Source organism: Ctenocephalides felis, unplaced genomic scaffold, assembly GCF_003426905.1.
Source record: "Ctenocephalides felis isolate EL2017-DRISC unplaced genomic scaffold, ASM342690v1 CF-g0.4_SCAFFOLD_01886, whole genome shotgun sequence".
In the NCBI taxonomy this organism is placed as follows: domain Eukaryota; kingdom Metazoa; phylum Arthropoda; class Insecta; order Siphonaptera; family Pulicidae; genus Ctenocephalides; species Ctenocephalides felis.
Window position 1 is genome coordinate 52182737 of NW_020538040.1, and position 21874 is coordinate 52204610.

Sequence of the window (21874 nt, forward strand, 5' to 3'; positions counted from 1 at the left end):
ACCCTGGCACAACCGTACCCAGCCTCCCTTACTTCTTGTTCCAGAAATAAATTATTTGATGCGTGAGAATAAAATCCAAATGAACTTTATTCAATGACATGTTTATTGTGTTTTATTACATTTTAAATGGAAATATTGTTTACTTTTCCAAATCCATTGTTCATCAAATGATACAAAGTTGGATTGAAACAATAATTTTATAAACTTGTGCTTAAAGTACCATACAAAGTAACAATGACGGTAAGTTGATATTTTCTGAACTGAAACCAAACATTCGAAGAACACAATGACACCATTGATTTCCGTGTAATATCAAAATGAATTTCACACAATGTTCTTTACACGAAAGATAAACACAATTTTAAAATATTTATATTTTTGTTCCTTGTTGAGGAATGCAGATAATTGTCTTTAATTAAAAGATTTAAACAACGACCGAGTGTAGGAATGTATTTTGTATTTCGATAGCGCGGCGTGCGAAACTTTTCTACAAATAAAAAACACAAGACACATACATGTTATGGTATAATAGTATATTGATTAAACCAATATTAGTATAGTATATTGATTATAACATTTAATTAGTATATATTTCAAATATTGAAGATTATGAAATGATTACTGAACGTTATAATAGAACAAAGTAAAGAGTTTATCGATTATTTTGTTGTAAAATTCTACTGGCAAATAATAACACACATGAGATACCTATACAAATAGCAAATACATGCTTTATAATTATTTCATGGATTTTTATTAACTTCCCGTAGGTCAAGTTATAGTAATCGCAAAAAATCGAAAATTTCGGGAACACTGATAAAGGGATTTGAATAATTCAAAATACATTCGATTCGTATTGATTGTATTATATCGATAAATTATATTCTATTCTTTAAATTTTTATTGTTTCAAAATTTTTAAACGTGCATTAAACAAGATGAAATGGACAGGTAAATGCGCTGTGTAACTGATGAATTTGGTTATATTTACTAAAAATTTCGGTAAAATTTTGATAATTGCGTGAAATGACAAAAAGAAACAGAAATCAAATACAATTTTGTATACAAAATGTATTCATATATCTTGAAAAGTAATCAAAACTTAAAAGCTCTTCTTCTAAATGAGGGACTATTTTTACTTGAAAATATATTTTGATCTATATTTCCAAGTGGAAATGGATAAATGATTCCAGAACTGAATCTGGAACCTTGTGGTTGCAGGTCCAAAGCTCTTACTACTTAGCCACAAACAAAAACAATATAAAAAATATAATATATAATATCGATAATATATTATTGTTTAGTTTTAAGTAAATGTTGGATGTTGCATAAATATAAATGTGAATATGATTTTTGAGACAAATCATGAGAAAAGTAAAATATACAAAAATATTGAATGTAAATAACAAAATATCAAAATAATCCTAGTAAATACTTTATTTCTATTATATATATATATATATATATATATATATATATATATAAACCATAATAAACAATTACGCATTATTTATCTATGTAAAAAAAATTCATTTCCAACACACGTTGCCTTATTTTACTTTCAGAGTGGATTTAAATATTAAACTTCAACAAAGCTCAAAGTAAAGCTTTAAAATATTAATAAAGTGATTACACTCTATATAGTAAATAAGATGCTGAACGTTCACTTGTATAATTTTTCTTAAGTTTTTTTTGGTAAGTTTAGTTATAATAAGCTATATACCACATTCATTTGAATTATTTTATCTATTATGTATTTTTATATAATTATTAAACAAAATTGTTGATCAAAGTATTGATGTTTTAGAGATTACATGCAAATTATCATTTAATAGGGTTACCTCATTTTTAACTATTTTTTCGCTTATTTGAATTACCTATAATCGTGATTGACGTATATTTGCAATATTAAACAAACGATTATATGAGCACATTTTGTTGGTTTTTATAATAATGCTTTCAAATTATATTCTTCATTATCAAAATATTATTCACCTTCAATATTCGTGTTTATGTCTAAAAATAATTCGTCAATAATAACTGACTTTTTGACAACATAATTCGCATAATATAAAATCTAGATCAGACCTAGTGTCTATATAGATAAATCGAGAAGGACACTTCTACTGATAGCTATATGTAGCAATTCTGAGTACTTCAGACATTTATTTATGACAACTTTTAATCAATTAACTATTTAAAATCACTTATGGGTTATGGAACTTTAAATGTCTGACGAGAATTTGGCATAGCATAGATATAGCAGTAAATTAATGATATGTGTTGTATAAGCCTTAATTGGAATGGTTCGGCTTTAAAAAATTATATTTGAGAACAATAAAAGAATTACAAGCTAAGACCAATATAATAATACATATATTGATTGTAAAATTATTGATGATACGCGGTAAAATTTTCAAATTTAAACCATACATATAAACATACCCGACATTATCATGTCATTGATTTTCATTACATAAAGAAAATTTCATAAATTAATGTACCCCATTACCCTGGTTCAATATGGCAAACGCATATAACAAGTCTAATGTCACATCAAATAAATGTTTTATTTCTTATATATTAGGCATAAAAATACAATTAGGGGATACTAGGTACGATTGTGCCAAGTAACGGTAGTGAGAGTCGCCAAAACAGATAAAGTATACTGATTTTGAGATAGGGTCCAAAGATAGAAAGATGAAGTATAATTCATCAAATCAAGCATCAAACAAGTTACCTTTATAGTTTTCAAAAGTAAATTTTAATGTTCAAATTATTTTAATTAAAATGTCAATAAATAAAAAAAGAGATATCTCATAGGAGATAATCTCTTAAATGCATTAACACCCCGCAAATTATCTTAAAAAATGTATATATTTTAATTGACAATGCAAACTATGCTAATAAAATTCTTTTAATAATAACTGTTAATTGCATACAGATAGCTAGTTTGTTTGTTTAGTTTATTTACCAGCAATTAGTTTTTGCTTATTATTAGATAATTTAGCTCAGTCATAATGATGATTTGTTTTCAAAAGTGTGACATGTATTTGTTGTCTTTTTCGGGTTAAGATTAAACAGATAAAAAGGTCTAATTTAACCAAGACAAAATACGAAAAAGAAAGGAAAAAAATCAATATAAGAAAAAAAATATTTCAAAAAAAAATTCTACTTAATTTTATTTAAAAAGTTATGCTTTGTTATATATTGTTATATTTTATTCAAAAACTTTGTTTAAATGTTTATGTTGATTGTGATACATATTATTGTTATTAACAAAAATAGAAAGAGTTTTAAATCATTTTGGTGTTTATACCCAGTTTATTAACCTATTTTTATGCTTGTACACCCCAAGGGACGGTTGTGACACTCACCCTTCTCTTGTACAATTTGATTTTATGACTAATCCATCGTATTTAGGGGCAGAATTTCAGTGTTTCCACGTAGATAAATGTTCAAATTACTATTTAATTTACTTTTCTCCTAACTAAGTGGTAAATTAATAAAATTATGGCCAATAAAAAAGTGGCACAATCGTACCCAGTCTCTCCTACGTTATGTACATATGTAAATCACCATATCAGTTATTATAAGCTAACAATAATAGAAAACAAGAAGACCCGAAACGCAATGTGATAATTAATTAAATCAATAAAAAATGTGCAAAAAATGATGTCTTGAGTTAATTCTCAGAAAAAATTCAATTATATATCATCATATACCATTATATATTTATATATATATATATATATATATATAGCTATATATATATATATATATATATATATATTTATATACATATATTTATAAATATAGATTTCTGTTATTTACTGTAAACTTCCTCAAGATCACGCGGTACAGAAAATCGTAACCATTACGTAAAAAAGTAAAGAATTTCGTAAGTTAAATAAAAAGTTTACCGTGCCAAGAAAATCCTCGTTCGCAAAATAAATTTAATAAAAATCATATCACTCTCACACACGCATATCACACACGAATCTAGCATCCTATTGAATCACGTGGTTGAAACGCAACAAGTAGACATAAAGCACGCTTTTCCAGGAAAACATTGCGAGAAACATGTGTTAATACTATCATGATGAACTTGATATTGCACGTCAAAGTAAAAGAAAACTTTTTTCACGTAATTTTTTTTTATAGAAGTCCAAAAGTGTTTTAATTTAAATGTTCCCTCCCCCTCGTGGCACTAATAGATTTATATTTTAATTGTTAACTGTCAAGTAAAGAGTTCTTTTACCTGGCTCTCATCAATGGTCACGGATGTCATCACTATTCAAGATCACTTTAACAACTGACAGGTCGCGCGATATAGTCGCGTTTGTTATACTTCGAAATCGCGGTTTCGCTAACGAAAGAGCTCGCTCCCGGCGTTGAGACCCAGGCCACGCGGTGTGTGACGCTACGGCGCGGCGTGCTCGGGCCACTTATCGATTATGATTCAGAATGAAGATCTATTGAGCGAATAAATCAACACATCGACATGTGGATCAATTCGAATATTGCTTGATATATGGCATTGTGGTTCTGAAACAGATTCGTAGACTATGCGCACATTCGTCATTTAATAACTATATTTATTATATCAAGTATCGATGTTATGCAATATTACTAATATCTGTGTATCATTCAGTATTATTTATTTTTCAAGTATTATTGCTCTTTCAATATATATTTATTTTTTTAATTTTTTTTTTATTTTTTTTTTATTTTTAACAGCAATCAGAACCTTACGTTCTATGAGCTGTTGGGGTGAAACTTCTCCTTACTTCGTATTTTTTAGATGGTAACCCAATGGTTAATCCATCCATATTTGATGATTTTTGTTATTAGAATTAATCTAATAGGGCTGACTTTTTATTGGTGCAGCAATGCCGGGTGAGGGCTATTTTCACTTGGAAACATATTGCTATCTATATTTCCAAGTGAAAATCGTTGTCACTGCTGCCTGACAACAGGCTGCTCGAAGTGGGTATCGAACCCGGAACCTCTGATTCAGGTCCCGTCGTTCTTAACCGCTTACCTACGGACGAGCCGCTCTTTCAATATATAATTTTATTACCGTAATAAATAATTACGATTCAATGTAACTAGTGGTGAATAGTATCCTGCTTCAAGGCAAATAGCTGTAGCTTACCGTATCGCAATTTAAAATTTTTAGAAGCTTTAAAATTTTTTGACAATTTTGAAAAAAAAAATTTTTTTTGAGAATTTTGAAATGTTTGTAAAAATTGTCAACTTGATTTAAAGTTTTTTTTTAATTGTTTGTAAATTTTGAATTTTTTATTGAAAGCAGTCTGTCTGTCGAAAAGACGAAATATCGAAGCGCGTGAGCGCCGCGTCGAATTCTAATGGTAAAACATTATAAATATTGGTACGGAACCCATAAAAAATAAATTAAAATTGTACTTAGAATATTAATTATAAATATTAATTAAACTGATAGGTCTATAAAATATGTGATAATTTGATGCGCTTATGTCTAATGATCATATTTGATCGCAAAATGACGTTTTTTTACTTTTTTTTTTATTGGATATCCGAAACCGCTGGACTTGCCTTGACTAAAAATTAATCAGCACGTCTCGTCATCAATATGAATCGAATATTTTTAAATCATTCAAATCGGTTGATCGGTGTTCTATAAATCGCCAACAAAAAATTGTATCCGCACATACATATACACTCACACACACATCAATCCATATCTATTAATCAGCACGTCTCCACATCAATATGAATCGAATGTTTTTGAATCATTCAAATCGGCTGATCGGTGTTCTCTAAATCGCCGACGAAAAATTGTATCCGCACATACATACACACACTCACACACACATCTAACCAATTTTTCTAAGGTATGCCAAAATGTTCATAAGACTTTGTAACGAACATATATAAAAAAAATGTCTTTTTCGATTTTTTGCGATTACAATAAGTTACCCCACGGAATGTTAATAATCATAACAGTTGTAAAACAATTTAATTTTTTATACTCCGATTGTAAATAGATTAACAGCATTATGAAAGAATTAAATAGATTTCACCAGCTGATTGCTTCGTAGTAGTATTAGTATAAATTAAATTTAACTAAATATTGGCAAGGTAGAAAACCTCTTTATGATAAAAACATTGATGTTCTTTTGCGTGCTCATAAAAGTTTAAAGAACATTTACAATATTTGTTCGTTCTGATAAGAAAATATCATACCAAAGAAAATTAAAAGCGAAGAGAATATACTTTTAGTAATATAATTAAACGAAATATCATTGATAAAATAATATAAATAGTTTCAATACATTAATAATAATAATTTTATAAAAAGTATTATATATTTCAAAAGTATCGAAGAAAAGAGAGTTGAAAGTTGTTAGAGAATAATGCCTAAAATATAATGTGCCCGTTAATACAACGTATATTACTCATACGCAGATTATATAGCAATTTATTTTTCATTCAACCATGTACTCGTCTCATCAACTCCCGAAACACATTTTTCATCATCAGCGCCTCTACTATGATGGCATATCAAGCATATCAATATATATTGCAAAACGAAAATTCACACGTTCCCAATTATTATATTTGATAAGCTTCTCATTTAAAGCTCATAATTTAACTATTAAACTTTGATCAAGTCTATTAGCAAGTGTATTTTCGTTCACATTATAATTAAAATATCTAAACTCTTCAAACCTTTAAGAGCACTAAGAAAACAGCATAAAGCACGATTAGTTTATCACTATTCTGATAAATCTATGAACGTACTATTTATATACTATTTCAAAGGTGTTTCAACCAATCATAATTCTGATTGACTGGAAACGAGATTAATTAATAAACGAGAGATTAATTCATGTATTAATAATTTAAATTAATACATAATAATTTATTTAAGTTATGTACCATTAATATCTATAATTGTATAATTGTGTTGTGTAAATATAAAAATAAAATAAAAAATAAAATTCGTTTTACATTAATGCTTCAGATTTTCATTATATATTTAATTATTCATAAATAGGTTTGGCCTATCTTAGTACAATTAAATTTGTTGACGCATTTAATTTGCATATATACATCATTTTTTACATTAAGCACATCACATTCATTCAAAGAATTAAATTAAAATTTTCTAATTTATAGAATTAATATATCAATTTCATTAAAAAAACATGTCGCACATTGAAATGTTTGTACAAACAATAATTTTATTTGTACTTTTACCAGAAAAAAGTTCACTTTACTAATACACTTTATTATCGATTTTATTCATTAATTATTATTGCATAAACGTATTGCGCCTATTTGTCATTTATTCACCAATAGCTGTTCAAATAATATATTTGGAAAATATTTATCATAAATAGATAGTAGATTACGAATAGAATAGTATTCAATACAGTCAAGAAAATCATTTATAATGCATATTCATTGATGTGTGCTTTATATATTTTAAATTTGGATCGTTCTCAGTTTAGGAAAACAATGGTTATTAGAAAAAAGGTGTAAGAAATATATTAACTGATTAAGTTGATGTAAATATTAGTTAAATATTCCATTGGTATCTTAGTAACTTAGATTGACTAAGTTAATATAATTTAATAATTATTTGAAAGATCTAGGATCTTTGAAAGATCTAGGATATTAACTTAGATTGACTAAGTTAATATAATTTAAGAATTATTTGAAAGATCTAGGATCTTGTTGATCAACTTTATTTCAAATTATATTGTATTTGTATTTAAAATAATTTAAATACAACAAATTCAGAACATCTATTTTGGTACGAAAATTCTTAATTCTGACAATAAATATCTGTCATTATATTATATTACCAAGAAAATATCTAGTACATTGTGATAGGTTATCTCAAATAAATGAGCAATAAACAATTTGCCCGTGGAGAAAACGAAGAAATATTTCAAGCGATCAAGCGAATAAATTTCATTTTTAAACATTATTTGCGGTAGACTTAGCTAAATTTTAATTTTTGCTGACGTTTTATTGACCTCTAAATTAGCAATAATCACTGCGAATTTCAAATAGTTAAAAATAAATTAAATTAAAATTAAAAATAATAAATTTTACAAAATGTGTTATTTATGTGTTAAATTATATTTTACCTTCATTCATAATACACTGAGAACTATCTTGTGGTCAAATTTTCAAAATTTAAAAAGTGCTCCAGTGTCGTCACATTCTAAACGCACTTGCGAAAATATTTGTACCGGGTTGTCACTTAGACTTTGCTTAGTCTGGGTATTTTTTGGAATTTTTAACACAAGATTACAATTTTATAATTTAGTTACCTAAAATTAAAATTATTACTCGAATCATTTTCGATATTCAAAAAAATAGGAATAAAAAATTAAAATAAACTAGTGGGGTGTATGGCATCGTGCCTTAAGGCAAATTGCAGGAATTTCCCGTACCGTAACGAAATGATCGAGGAATATTAAATGTTTTAAAATAGAATATAAACTAAATTGGAAAGTTGAAATTATTTGTTTAAAGTATATTAGAACATAATTAAAATAAAAATCTGAATTATTTTCGATATACAAAAAAACATTTCTGGAAAAAAAAATTTGAAGCAAAAATTTTCAATTATTTTGTGAAAACCAGCAGAAAGTTTTTGGAATCATTCAAATCGGACGCTTATTTCTCTCAAAAACTACCATTTGTTGCACATTTAGCTCTGTATCTCCGAAACCGCTGGACTTGGCTTTGCCAATCACCCCTTCTCCCCGTCATTACGAATTGAATGTTTTTGGGATCATCGAGAAATGTAAAATTTTTCAATTTCGATTTTCGGCCCATTACAATAACTTACCCTACGGGAAGTTAAAAATGCCTTTTTCAAAAACTAATAATTTTTTCACAAGCATGAATGTTTTTTGAATTATTCAAATCATTCAATAAATTTTAAAAAAGCATGAAATAACCAACGTCTCTATTTAATAAGTGCTAAATCTGTACTTAACCCATATATCGGATTCACCATGAAACCTTTAAATAAATTATAAAGAAATTGAAAATAAGTCAATTCACAAATATAGTTTTCGTGGTTTACAATTAGAAATATGTGATTGCGTGGGAAGGGCACAATGAGCATCTTCGTAAGTGTTGTAGTCGCTCGAACATGCGTTGGTAACTGACGTATAAACTGATCCTTGTGCTAAAATTTACAGGAGCGAAATGTAAAACTGAACTAAATAATATGCATATATAAAAACAATATAACTTGGTGTATATTGGTAGTGCATGGCATCGTGCATAAAGGCAAATTGCTGGAACTTCCCGTACCGTAATTAGAACATTTGAAAGTTTTAAAAAATTTGGAAACTGATGAAAATAGATTTTTTAGAATTTTGTCATTTTTGAAAAAAATTGACTTTTTGAAGAATTTCATTTTTTTACATTTCGAAATTTTTAATAATTTTTAATTTTTTGTTCAACGCGGTCGCAATGCGTAGCAGTTTTAGAGACGTAGAAGCGCGCTACGGGAAGTTCAAGCAATTTACCTTAAGGCACAATGCTATGGACCACTAGTTATTTCACTCATAATACAATGTGCATACAAAAAGTATGGGTACTTGCTCATTTAATAAAAATCTTTTTCTTTTTTAATACTCTTTATATCTTTTTCTTCAAAAACCTATACGAAAAATTATGCACTTATTTTCTGATCATAAAGAAGGCTGTAATTTTAGTGCAGACATCGATGAAGTCGATTTTGGTAAAACGCCGATAAAAATGTTAAATTTTAAGTCACATACTCATATAAACACATATTTTTTTCAATTTTGATATCAAACTATTCAGAATGCATTGAAAAGACGAGAAAATATAAAATTAGCAAATCGCATTTTGTTCCAAAACATAAACTTGTCCTTTAGCCATAGCCATAGGCCTTTCTTAAATAACTTTTAATACAACAGTCCCAACAATGTATGTTTTTTTTTAAAATCGTAGAAATATGAAACGATTTTTAAATTCATATTTGCCACTAAAAAGCAATAAATAAAAATGAGTAATTTTATGTGCTCATAAAAATAATGCTCTGTTTGTCAACATGGAAATTTACTTCAACTTTTTTCTTCAACCCATTAACTGTTGAATATTGATATTAATGTTTATTATTTTGTAGAAGTAAATTCAATGCGTGAAGAAATACATTTCAGATAACTTTATAATAGATCATCCATACATTTTTGGGATAGTATTTTCTGAATATCTGAATGCAATGTGTATAATTTTACTGAACCAAAATAATTATTCAATAAATAGAATAATGAAAGCTAGCATTCCTCAAGAGAGTGTTATGGGAATATTTCTGTATCTCCCGTATATAAACAACTTTTCTATATCTAGTAACTATGCAGAAGTTATGGTAATTGATCAAGATGATTGATCGAATTCCAACTAAAGTTTAAAGTTTAAAATGTGAATCGTAAATATATTTTATTATAATTACCCTGAATCTTTGGTAATGGTTAAAATTTGTATATTTTATTTTTGCGGTGGAGCATTACAAAATGGGTATTGTATTACAAAGCATTTTTTTAGTTTCAATAAACAGTAGGTAAAAAGTTCGCAGGTAAAAAGGTCCACCCACACAAAATAATATAAAACAATATAAAAAAGTCCAATAATATTTGAAAGTAGAGAGAAAAAATGTATAACCCACCTTCACCGTGGTTCTTATGACGTTGCTATCGGGAAATAAACGGTAATGTTTAAAAATCCCTCACAAAAGTAGTTTCTCTTGTTGTTAGTTTTTTATGTTTGCAAACTCTGTTGCTTAGTTTTCGAGGCCTTAATATAATTTTAAAGTATACGTTATTTATTTATTCTATACAAATGTATTGTTAATTTTAAGTTAGATTCAACAGTTTTTTTCGTATAATCTTTAGAAAAGCTTACTGGTGGGTGAGGTAAAAATGACCAACTTAACCTTTACCATGGCAAGAATGTAAACTATGAAAAATAGTAAATAAAAAGTAAATTAAGGTAAATGGCAATTATACAAGAGATAAATTAAATAAATGGTTAATCGGAGTCTGCTCATGAATATTACTGGTAAAATACCAGATTAAAGTCCTATACAGTGTTATCTCTGTAAAAAATCTACCCATGAAATTTATATTTTGCATTGGTTAAATGATGTAGCTATTATTTCGTAAAATCATCAATAGAATTTTTTTAATCAAATTGCTAACACGCAGTTTTTACAGCAATCAGAACTAATATAAGCTATAAGCTGTACTGAGCACTGCTTATTACTAAGACGATACTTTTGTTAGAAAGCAATCTACTGATATTATTTTAATTTTTATATTGAAATGGTCATCGTTCTAATTGGGATATTGCAGCAATGCTAGATTAAGGGCTAGTTTTACTTACCCGGGACCTCTGAATCAAGTCCCGTCACTCTTAACCGCTTACCTACGGGAGAGCCCTGCTGCTATATTGTGATTGTAAATTTGTATATATTTTTTTTGAAAAAGGATATTTTTCTCCTGATTACGATACTGTTTAGAGAATATATATTTCGGTTACACGTACACGTAGCCGACGATCGTGTGCGTGTTTGGCAATGTGCGAGAGGTGGCCCGCCTAGCGCTCTAGCAGATCGCATTTTGACAGAGAATTAGTTAAAGACTGTGTGAGTGGACCGTGAGATTAAATCGTGGACATCAGATCAACCACCGGACACTTTTACAGGTAACACTTTGTTTTTCAAAATTAATTAGAATTATATCAAGGGAGACAATTTTATAACAGATTGCACTGCAAATCATGTCATTTTGTTTTCAATAAAAAATATGTTTTCCGTGCAATTTATTATAAAATTGTTTCTAATTAAAATTTAAAAATCATATCATTTTGGTGCAAGTGTAACCATTCATATCTCATAATATTTTAACACAATTTATTTTTTCATAAAATTTTTGTAGTATTTTACAATGATTCAAAAAAATATTTATAAACAAATTTTATTATAAACTGTAAACTCATTATTTATATTTATATTGTAGATATTTTTCAACAGCTATTACACCAATGAATGCAATTTTTTTAATAAAATATCGCATGGTTATACTTGCCCTATATATATATATATATATATATATATATATATATATATATATATAATCAGGTAATTAAACAAATTAGTTGTCCAAGAACGAAAAACTTGATAGACGTTCAGACAATGTAAGTTGTTAAATCATTGCCTTATTCAATTCTGCAAAATACAAATAATAACACACGCAAACACAGGACATATCTTTTACTTAAATAATTTAAAAAATAAACACATACCTTCTGAAAATAGGTCTGCTTTCAATATTTAGGATATTCCAGTATATAAGTTTATGACGATTAAGTACAAGCGGTCCTCCATTGATTGACTCACAACACATTCTACCTGCAAAGAAATGAAAATACATTCTCTGTAATTTGAAACAAAATCGTATAAAATTGTTAAAATCTATTTTACAAAGTTACAAGTCATATATGCAAAATATATATCAAAATGCGCCATAGAGAATAGTGCAAAGCTCAAGACTATGTGTCAATGAGCCTAAAAATAAATAGCCAAGAATCAAATAATAAAAAAAATAAAGATAATACAGAATCATAATATAGGTGCAAACTCCAGTGAAATTGTAAATCCCATTTCTTATCTCAATGAAATATTTATTATTGAAAAATAAATATAAAATTAACTGATACATAGGAATTATAAAAACCAGAACTAATTCAAAATGAAATGTTACTATTTTGGCAAATTTCAATCATTTACACCTTAATTTTACTCATAAAACTCAAATGTTTTTATTAATTTAATTTTAATTACACCTTAATTTATTTTATTTACACCTTAATTTTACTCATAAAATGAAATGTTTTTATTTTCGCAAAATTTATTTTACATCTTAATTAATTTTATTTACACCTTTATTTTACTCATAAAATGAAATGTTTCTATTTTGGCAAATTTCAATAATTTACACCTTAATTTGACTCATAAAACTTTTTTCAATCTAGCGGTGAAATATCATTCGTCATGCTGCTTTGACGATTGAAAATACATTTTATTTTAGTTCTGGCCGCAATATATATTAGTCATTTTTATATTTGGATTTCTGTCAATTCTAATACGTTATTTTAAATAATAGAGTACGAGTCCAAATGTACTTTGACACTTTGAGTGAACAATAGATTTATTTGTATCTACTGAATTGACTATCTTTGAATGTCAACGAAAACATTGACAGTTAAGGTCTGACTAGCAATTCTATTTTTGATTTATTTTGCTTATGTGTGCAAAACTTATAAAAATTTTGCTTTATTGAGTATAAAAACATCACATGATTTTCTTTAGTGAAAGCTATAGAAGCTTAAAACGCTAAAATAGTAAAAAATAAATCGTAGGAAAATTCAATGACCTTAGTTTTAATATCGAAGTACGAAATACTCAAATAACATATTTGTGATGTAAACAGTGAATTTGGCATTTAGATGCTTTACCTCGATAACATATTTTTGGACGAAACATTTTTATATTTTTATATTTATGGCCCTGATGAGCTTGTTTACTAAGGTCTTTTACTTCTATCAAATCTGATTAAAAGTACGAAGTCATCTATATTCATATTCTCTTTATTATTTTTTTCCTTAAAAGTTTTGAAAAAATAACGTTGACTAATTACAATTTTACAAATAAGTTGTATCACTTCATTTTTATTACATTTAAAAAAGTATTGAGATAAATTGAAAAGTTCATAGCAAAATAACATAAGACATGTTAGTATAAAATTCAAGAAAAAAATTGTATTCACGCAAAACACATACTCTCTTCCATACACATACACATACATCCATTTATTGTAAGGTATGCCAAAATGTTCAGAAACCTCTGAAACTTAAAGATATGCAATAAAATAATTTTCGATTTTTGGAAGATGATTTTAACTTGACGAAATGCTTAGGGGAGTTGGAAATAAAAAAAGTTGGAAGAATACATATAAGTGATAAAAGTACATAATTACAAAAAATCTAATCATACTCCATTTGGGTACTCTATGGTGTAATAGTCAAGCTCGATCTAAACAACCTGACATCGGGCAGCAGCGTTGTCCATTTTCACTTAAAAATATAGATAAGAAATATGTTTTCAATTGAAAATAAGCCCAATTCGGACACTGCGGTGTGAGTACTTCATTGAACTAGGAATTACTTTTTATATGACTATCAGACAAACTGATAAAATAACAAGTCTGACTTGAGTATATTTTAGGAAAAATTACACAAGCAAAGATCCTTTCTAATCTAAAAAATTCATTATTATAAATTTTCATGAATAAATTCAATTAATAAATAATCATAATCATTCACTAATAACATTTTCGATCAAGTACAATTAGAGTGAAAAAAACGTAATCAGTGACAAAATTGCAAAGTAATGCAATAGAGTACAAAAAAATATGTTCCTCCAAAAGCAATACAGAATCAGTTACTAGTTCCTAATTGAAGTATTTTGTGGATTTTCCAAAGCCGTTTCTACACCTTGAGTGTTTTCTTATGAATTTCGCTTGTTTTAAAGTTACCTATATGTTTTTCTGTGGCATCTAATATTAGTAAGACGAATCCAACATTGCGGAATGCTATACATTTTGCGGACCGAAATAGTTGCCTACTCTCACATTCACAAATTTGTAGTCTGCATGTAGCATACAGATATTTCGATTGCATAAATAACTTCTTAAGACAAAATATGATAAAATTAACGCATCGTTGAATGCAACATTTATATAAGTAATACCAAATTAATATAGGAAAACTATATTCCAAATTATATCAGTAAAAAGCACTAAATATAAAAAAAAACACAGTACTTTTTAGCTCCAGCAGAAAAGAAGATTAATGATCAAAATAGAGACTTAGAGATACATATGACTACTTGTATTTGTCATCATTTCCAAAAATTCCACATGGGGTAGCTAAGGGATATTTGTAACAGGAAAAACTAGTAACAAGCGTTTCTCAATAGAATCTTAAACAACATTAAAATAGTTTTGCCTCCATTAGACATGTAAAACCGTTCTCCATAATATTGGAACACTAGCCCCAAACACAGGGCAAGTTATAACACCGCACATTGTCTAGAAATTGATTAAATGTGAAACATTTAACAGTTGTCAAATAATTTTTACTTGATTCGGTAGAGGAATAGTTACAGCAACTATGCATCTTCATTTCGTAGAAATAAAATTAGTGGATCTTAAGATATATTATTTAAAATAAAAACTGTTATAACCAGCTCCCCAAATTTGGAAATGATTTTGTGAAATTTTTAAAACACAAGAAATTTCATGTGAATATTACAAATTTGCACTTTGTGTTTATTTCTAATATTGTTATGAAATTATGAATGTTATAAAAACAAAAATAATAATCTACCATAACTAGTATTTTATAAGACTTGATGGGAAGAAAATTCATCTTGAAAATTCAGAACTGTTGAATTGTTTAACTGTGAATCAGTCAAAATCTTAAGAAATATACACACAAACATGAATATTTTATCATATTATAAAATAGTTGAATTGCATGAATTATTCTTCCTTACCATGGCGTATAATACATATATTCAAATACTTTGTACTCTTTCTATATTTAAACAAGTATTGCTATAAATTGGGCCTTACGAGATCCGACATGGGTTAGGTAAGGTAAGCTTCACTCTAATTCAGGTGTCTGATAGGAACCAGATGCACCAAATCTTGAACACTCTTTCAACGTGGAACAATTTATATTCACTTGAGTGTTCTGTTCAAAATGTTCAGAGTTTAAATTATTCAGAACGAATTGTACACAATAAATACTGACCTAAATACTTTCAATATATATTAACTGTTATTTTGGCTTGATAAATTGTTGACAATTTAAATGTAAACAATTATTCAGGTAATAATTTTCAATTTTCGCCAAATTACAGTATTTTCGCGATTAGTTTTACTAAAATATACAACGTTTGTAAATCTCTTATTTTTTATGTATATATTGATTAATCCTTGTCAATTGTCCTATTCATAAAATCAACTTTTTCAAATCAACTGATTAATAAATTCAAATTATTAAATTATTGAAACTATATTTATGTAGAGATAATAGCTATAATATAAACCAAGTTCGTAATTAGTGGTATATGGCATCGTGTCTTAAGAAAATTTGCTGGAACTTCTCGTACCGAATTGAAATATTCAAAGAATTAAATTAAATGTTTACAAATATTTTATTATAGGCACTGAACCGTTCATTGTTCGTATTATATAGACAAAATGTAAGATCTTATAAATTGAACGATGACGTTTATATAAGTTTACAAGACATGTAAATGAACAGAACTTAATGAACGGGGGTTCGCTGGTTTTTGAATCATTCAAATCGGATGCTCCGTTCACTCAAAAACTACCATTTTTGCACATTTAGCTGCCTTATCTCCAAAACGGCTGAACCTATCTTTACCAAAAAACTAATCACCACTTCTCTTCATCAGTAGTAATCAAAGTTTTGAATATTTCAAATCGGTTGATCCGTGCGCCCGAAATCGTGAATGAAAAATTGTATCCACACAAAACACACACACATTGATTTTTTCCAAGACATGCTGAAACCTTGAAACGTGAAGATATGCCAAAATTTTCATTTTCGATTTATTGACTATTACCATAATTTAACCTACGGGAAGTTAAAAAATGCATAAGGTAATGATTTATGTGATTAAACCTGTCCGTGAATAGTCTTTTCAAAATAATGAAATTATAATAAAACATTTTTTAACACAAGATAGTATTTGAGCCCAAATTATATTTTAATAGTAAATTATTCTCTAGTATTTTAGGTAGTTTAGTTCAAATACCAAAAAAAATTATACACAAATATATTAATATTTCTCACTTCGATTTAAAAGACAACTCACATAAATAACATAACAAACATAAATAAGCAAAACAGAAAAATTGCAGAAAATTTTGCAACAACTATTATTTAAATATATTTGCATGTACATATTTACATATCTGACCAATGAGTGTCGATTCGGAAATTATATTGCAGTAATATAATATATACTTATGATAGTAAGGAGGAATCTAAATGGACAAAGTACATAAACTTTTAATTTATTAAGCAATTTTTAGACTTTCTCTTAATAATCACCGAATAATTTTCTATATTTCATTCAAGTTTTCAATAATTTATATGTCATATCATACTTATATTCGTACATACAAAAACATTTTTGTTGTTTATAATATATATCTTATATATAAAAATAAATCGCAAATTGTGTTGGTAAGCGCATAACTCAACCACGCCTGGACCAATTTGGCCAATTCTTTTTTTTAAATATTCGTTGAAGTCCAAGTATGGTTCTTACGGCAATCAAAAAAATTGAATAATTGCCGGAAAACCCCTAAAAACAGCCCTTTTCTTTTTCATATACAAACGTTTTCTAACTAAAACGTAGAATCAATTTGAGCTCTAAGTTTTTATAATAAATATGGTTAATTAGCGACTTTATAAAGGTAAACTGGTGGACAGGTAAATTGAAGGATATGTAAAATGGTAGAGAGGAGAACTGTTAGATAGATTAATATGTAGACAAATAAAGAGGTTGACAGGTTAATTGGTAGACATGTAGAAAGGGATGACAGGTAAATTGGGAAACAGGTGAATTGGTTGACAGGTAAAATAGTGTATTGATAAACAGGTCGATAGGTGAATTGGTAGACAGGTAAATTGATAGACAGGTGAATTGGTAGACAAGTAAAATGGTGAAAAGGTAATTTGTTGGATAGCTGGTGGTCAGGTAAATATATATATATATATATATATATATATATACATGTATACATATAACATAACATATATATATATATATATATATATATATATATATATATCTGTGTAAGTACAAATTCATTATTAGTGTGGCCTAGAATAAACGAAACGTGCGAAAACAATTAATGTCTAAAAGTGATATACATTTGTTCTATTTTTATTCATCCACTCGCAAAATAACTTCATATCAAAATAGCTAGCTTATACAAGGATCCAAGAAATGACAAAAATACTAATATAATGACCTTTGATAATGTAAAGGGGTCAAGCTAAACGTAGTCTATTTTGATCAAACAAACTATAGACAAGCTTTTACATAAAGACAATAGACGAGCTTTTACATAAAAATCATATGCACACAGGTGCACAATTAATTAATATATCAAATAAATATTTTAGAAACTACTAATAAAATATACACATTCAAATACTCTTTTGAAGTATTTTTTATAATTTGCTTGAAATTACTAATTATAAAAAAATTATCTACATGATGAAATTTCCGATAAGCTTACATAAAGTTTAAACAGAATTGTGGTGCAAGATGTCCGGGAAATACAAAATTGATTTATCACGTTATGCGTCATTGAGTGCATCTATTAGAATTTTAATTGGTTTACATTTGAAAACATCGCAAATTGATATTGTATGCAGACACATTACTTCAACTAAGTGCCAAATTACCGTTGATATCGGAGAAAGAGTGCAATTCATAGACACACATTTGGCAGATCAACTCCCGCGAAACAAACTGTTGGCAATTGATTATAGTAGTCGAAGAGTTGGTTACATACAATAATATTGTATGTTATACATTCATACAGGGCCGGATTTAGAAATTTGGCGCCCCGGGGCACTGACAAAAAATGCCGCCCCATCCCTGAAATTTTACGAACTTTCGAACTTTTTTTAAAGTAATCGCGCTGCTTTAGCTACGAGGGACAAAATATAGAAGCGCGTAAGCGCCGCGTCGCAGTCTAACAATGTTACAGAACTTATTTAAATGAAAACAAAATTTATACTTATTATTATAACATCTTTAAAATATCTGATAATTTAATGTGCATATGATCACTTTTGTCCGCCAAATGTTTCTTTTTCAAATTTTTTTATTGGATCATCGAAACCGCTAAACCTGCCCCCACAAATTTAAGCAGTTATTTATTCTATAATTTTTTTTAATGTTATTGGACGCTTTTTTCTTAAAAACTGAATAATCATTTTTGGCATTTTGGCCCGTATCTTCAAAACTGTTGGACCTGCCTTGACCAATAACTAATCAGCACGACTCCTTATCAATGGGAATTGAATCATAAATCGGTTGATCCGTGTTCTCAAAATCGACTTGAATGATTAAAAAATATTAGATTTGTATTGATGGGGAGACGTGCTGATTAGCTTTTGGTACAGGCAATTACGAAAAATGATAATTTAGTTTCGATATTTCTTCTCTGAAACATCTACGCAGCGCGATTGCTTTGCAAAAAGTTTATAATTTTCGAAAAATTTCAAAATACAAAAAATGTGTTTTAGAAGTCTTTTTTTCATTTTTCAACAAAATTTAAAGCTCTTTATAAAATGTAATTTTCAGTACGGGATGTTTCAGTAATTTGTCTTAAGGCACAATGCCATGAGTCACTAGTTTAAATATTTTTTTCGACGCTATAAGCTTGGAAGTGCACAAATACGTCATTTTAAGAGGGCTCGAGAACTGAAGAACATATTTTTCTTAAACTTTCAGCTTGTTTACGGATTTTTATATTAGCCAAATTGCCAAATTTGATAATAACTTATTAACCAATTTGATAATTTACGTTCGGAGAGGGAGGCAAGGCAAAATAATAAACTTTAGTTATCGTTTATTTCAACCCAAATTTTGCATTGCAATCGTATTATGTTTTGTTCATTATATTTCTTGAAATAAAAAACGTTGTTAAAAAACGTTGATTATATTGTATAGAATTTTTTTCTCACTATCCAAATTTTGCCGCCCCCCAAAATTTGCCGCCCTGGGCAGTAGCCCCGATTGCCCCTACTGTAAATCCAGCACTGCATTCATATATAAATTATATATATAAATGGCAAGGAACAAAGATCCAATTGAATTTTTACAATTATATTGTAAAACAAAACTAATTACATGACAACAAATAACACATATCAAACAAACAACAATTTAACTGTATACAGTAAAGCTCCAAGCTAATTCATCATTGTAGAAATGAGTTTTATCTGTTGTTTTTCAAAAATTTGTCACCTGATCCTTTAAAAATAGGACAGCCAGGGGGCAAACAGTTTTAATGTCTTATTCTTAATTTTGAAAGAATTTTAAGAAATAATAACTCAATTATTTATCCAATGTGAAATAAAACTTTTATGGCCTTATTTTTAATAAAAATTACACCGTAAATAAACTTGATCTAGTACTTTTTCATTTACTATTTTTTATTGTATACACCTCCTGCGCCTTAAGGTAAAAGTTCAGTTGTTTTTTTACCCCATCCACGTGTAAGCTTTTATAAAAGTTATATAAAAAAAAACTGTTGAATCTAACTTAAAACTAACAATACATCTTATAAAACAATTAAATTACGTATGTTTAGAAAAAAAAACATTAAAATCTCTTAAAATAAACAACAGTTCTCACAACCAAAAAAAAAACTATCAACGAAAGAAAATACTTTTGTTGTGGATTTTCAACCATGATCAATTACAGTGAATATGTAATTGATCATCATGAATTAGTTTTCCAAAGTATACTAAATATACAAGTTATACTAAATTTCGTAGCTGGTCGCAGGATATCGTTCGATTCCAAAATGAAATTTTCAATATTATTACGTAGCTATCCTACACTTTGATATAGGGGGGAGTCGCGTAACGCCGGACGGTACCTAACGCCGGACACTCTATTTAACACATATTATTTAAGCGAGTATAAATCTTTTTATTTTGAAATACAAGTGAAAGGGGCGCGGGGTGCACACAGGTGCAGGATCACGTGCCAAGACTCACATGTGACGCACTCGGCCACGGCGGGAGCAACTCATTGTTGTTTTAAGCGCAAAATTACGGCGTCACCTAAATTTCAGTGGACGTAATTCTAGTGTAATTATATTTGAGTGGCATTCAAAGATAATAGCAGTATTTGATTGTTATCCGTAAAATGGTAAAATATTATTAGATATTTTAAACAATTTTAGTAGGTACCACCAAATGAACGAAAATGTTGTCCCTTAGCACCGGACACTGAGTCGTCCCTTAGCGCCGGTCAGTAAACATATTGATATTTCTTGTGAGAATTGACGTAATTTATTCTAATTATTTAATTTTGTTCTGTATGAGTGCTAACGGTCACTACATACCCGCATTTTTCGTATTTCCTTGTCGAAGAATGAAAATTTTATGATGAATGCTCCAGCTGAGAGCATCGGTGTGGCCCAGCCAAAAGGGTGGATAATTAGTGATTTTTTTTTGCAATATCTAAGAATATTAGTCAAATACACATGTACAGACATTCCAGAGTGTGAAGATGACTACAAATGTGTTCAATGCTGGTTATTTTAAAATGTCCGGTACTAGGTGCCGCTTTGTAAAATCATATTTTTTGTTACCAAAGTTTGATCGATAGTATTAATTATTTTTTAACAATGATCGCGTTTTTATTAATTTATTCTGATTTCTAACTTTGTTATCTAACATAAGTCATGATTTAATAAACATTTCGTAAAATATTTTTTGATTTATTTATAAATAAACTTTGCTGTCCGGCACTCGGGGACTTCCCCCTATAGTAAACTCCAAATAAAATAGTGTAAAATATAAATAAAACTAACTTGCATTCAGATATAAATTTGGAAATAATATTAATTATTGAAGTTGAACGTTGAAGTATATTAGATAGTTCGGAAAATCAATTTTATTTTCAAATTATC

General features: G+C 28.1%; 2 protein-coding genes across 3 annotated transcripts in view; one reads left to right on the forward strand and one right to left on the reverse strand.

Moving 5' to 3' along the window:
- Window positions 1-12483, reverse strand: part of LOC113378514 (sodium- and chloride-dependent glycine transporter 1-like) — a 34914-nt gene extending 22431 nt beyond the window's left edge. Inside the window, exon 1 of one of the 2 annotated variants that reach the window (XM_026619056.1) lies at window positions 12351-12483. Coding sequence is in view for 1 of the 2 variants with exons in the window: in XM_026619055.1 (XP_026474840.1) it covers window positions 4261-4290 (30 nt within the window). In the remaining variant the exon portion in view is untranslated. Of the gene's footprint in view, window positions 1-4260; window positions 4326-12350 lie in introns of those variants that run through there. The other variant, XM_026619055.1, reaches the window with a different exon arrangement.
- The window catches only part of LOC113378515 (vegetative cell wall protein gp1-like), a 40118-nt gene continuing 29906 nt past the window's right edge, over window positions 11663-21874 (forward strand). Inside the window, exon 1 of the mRNA XM_026619057.1 lies at window positions 11663-11750. The gene's annotated coding sequence lies outside the window, so the exon portion shown is untranslated. The remainder of the gene's footprint in view (window positions 11751-21874) is intronic.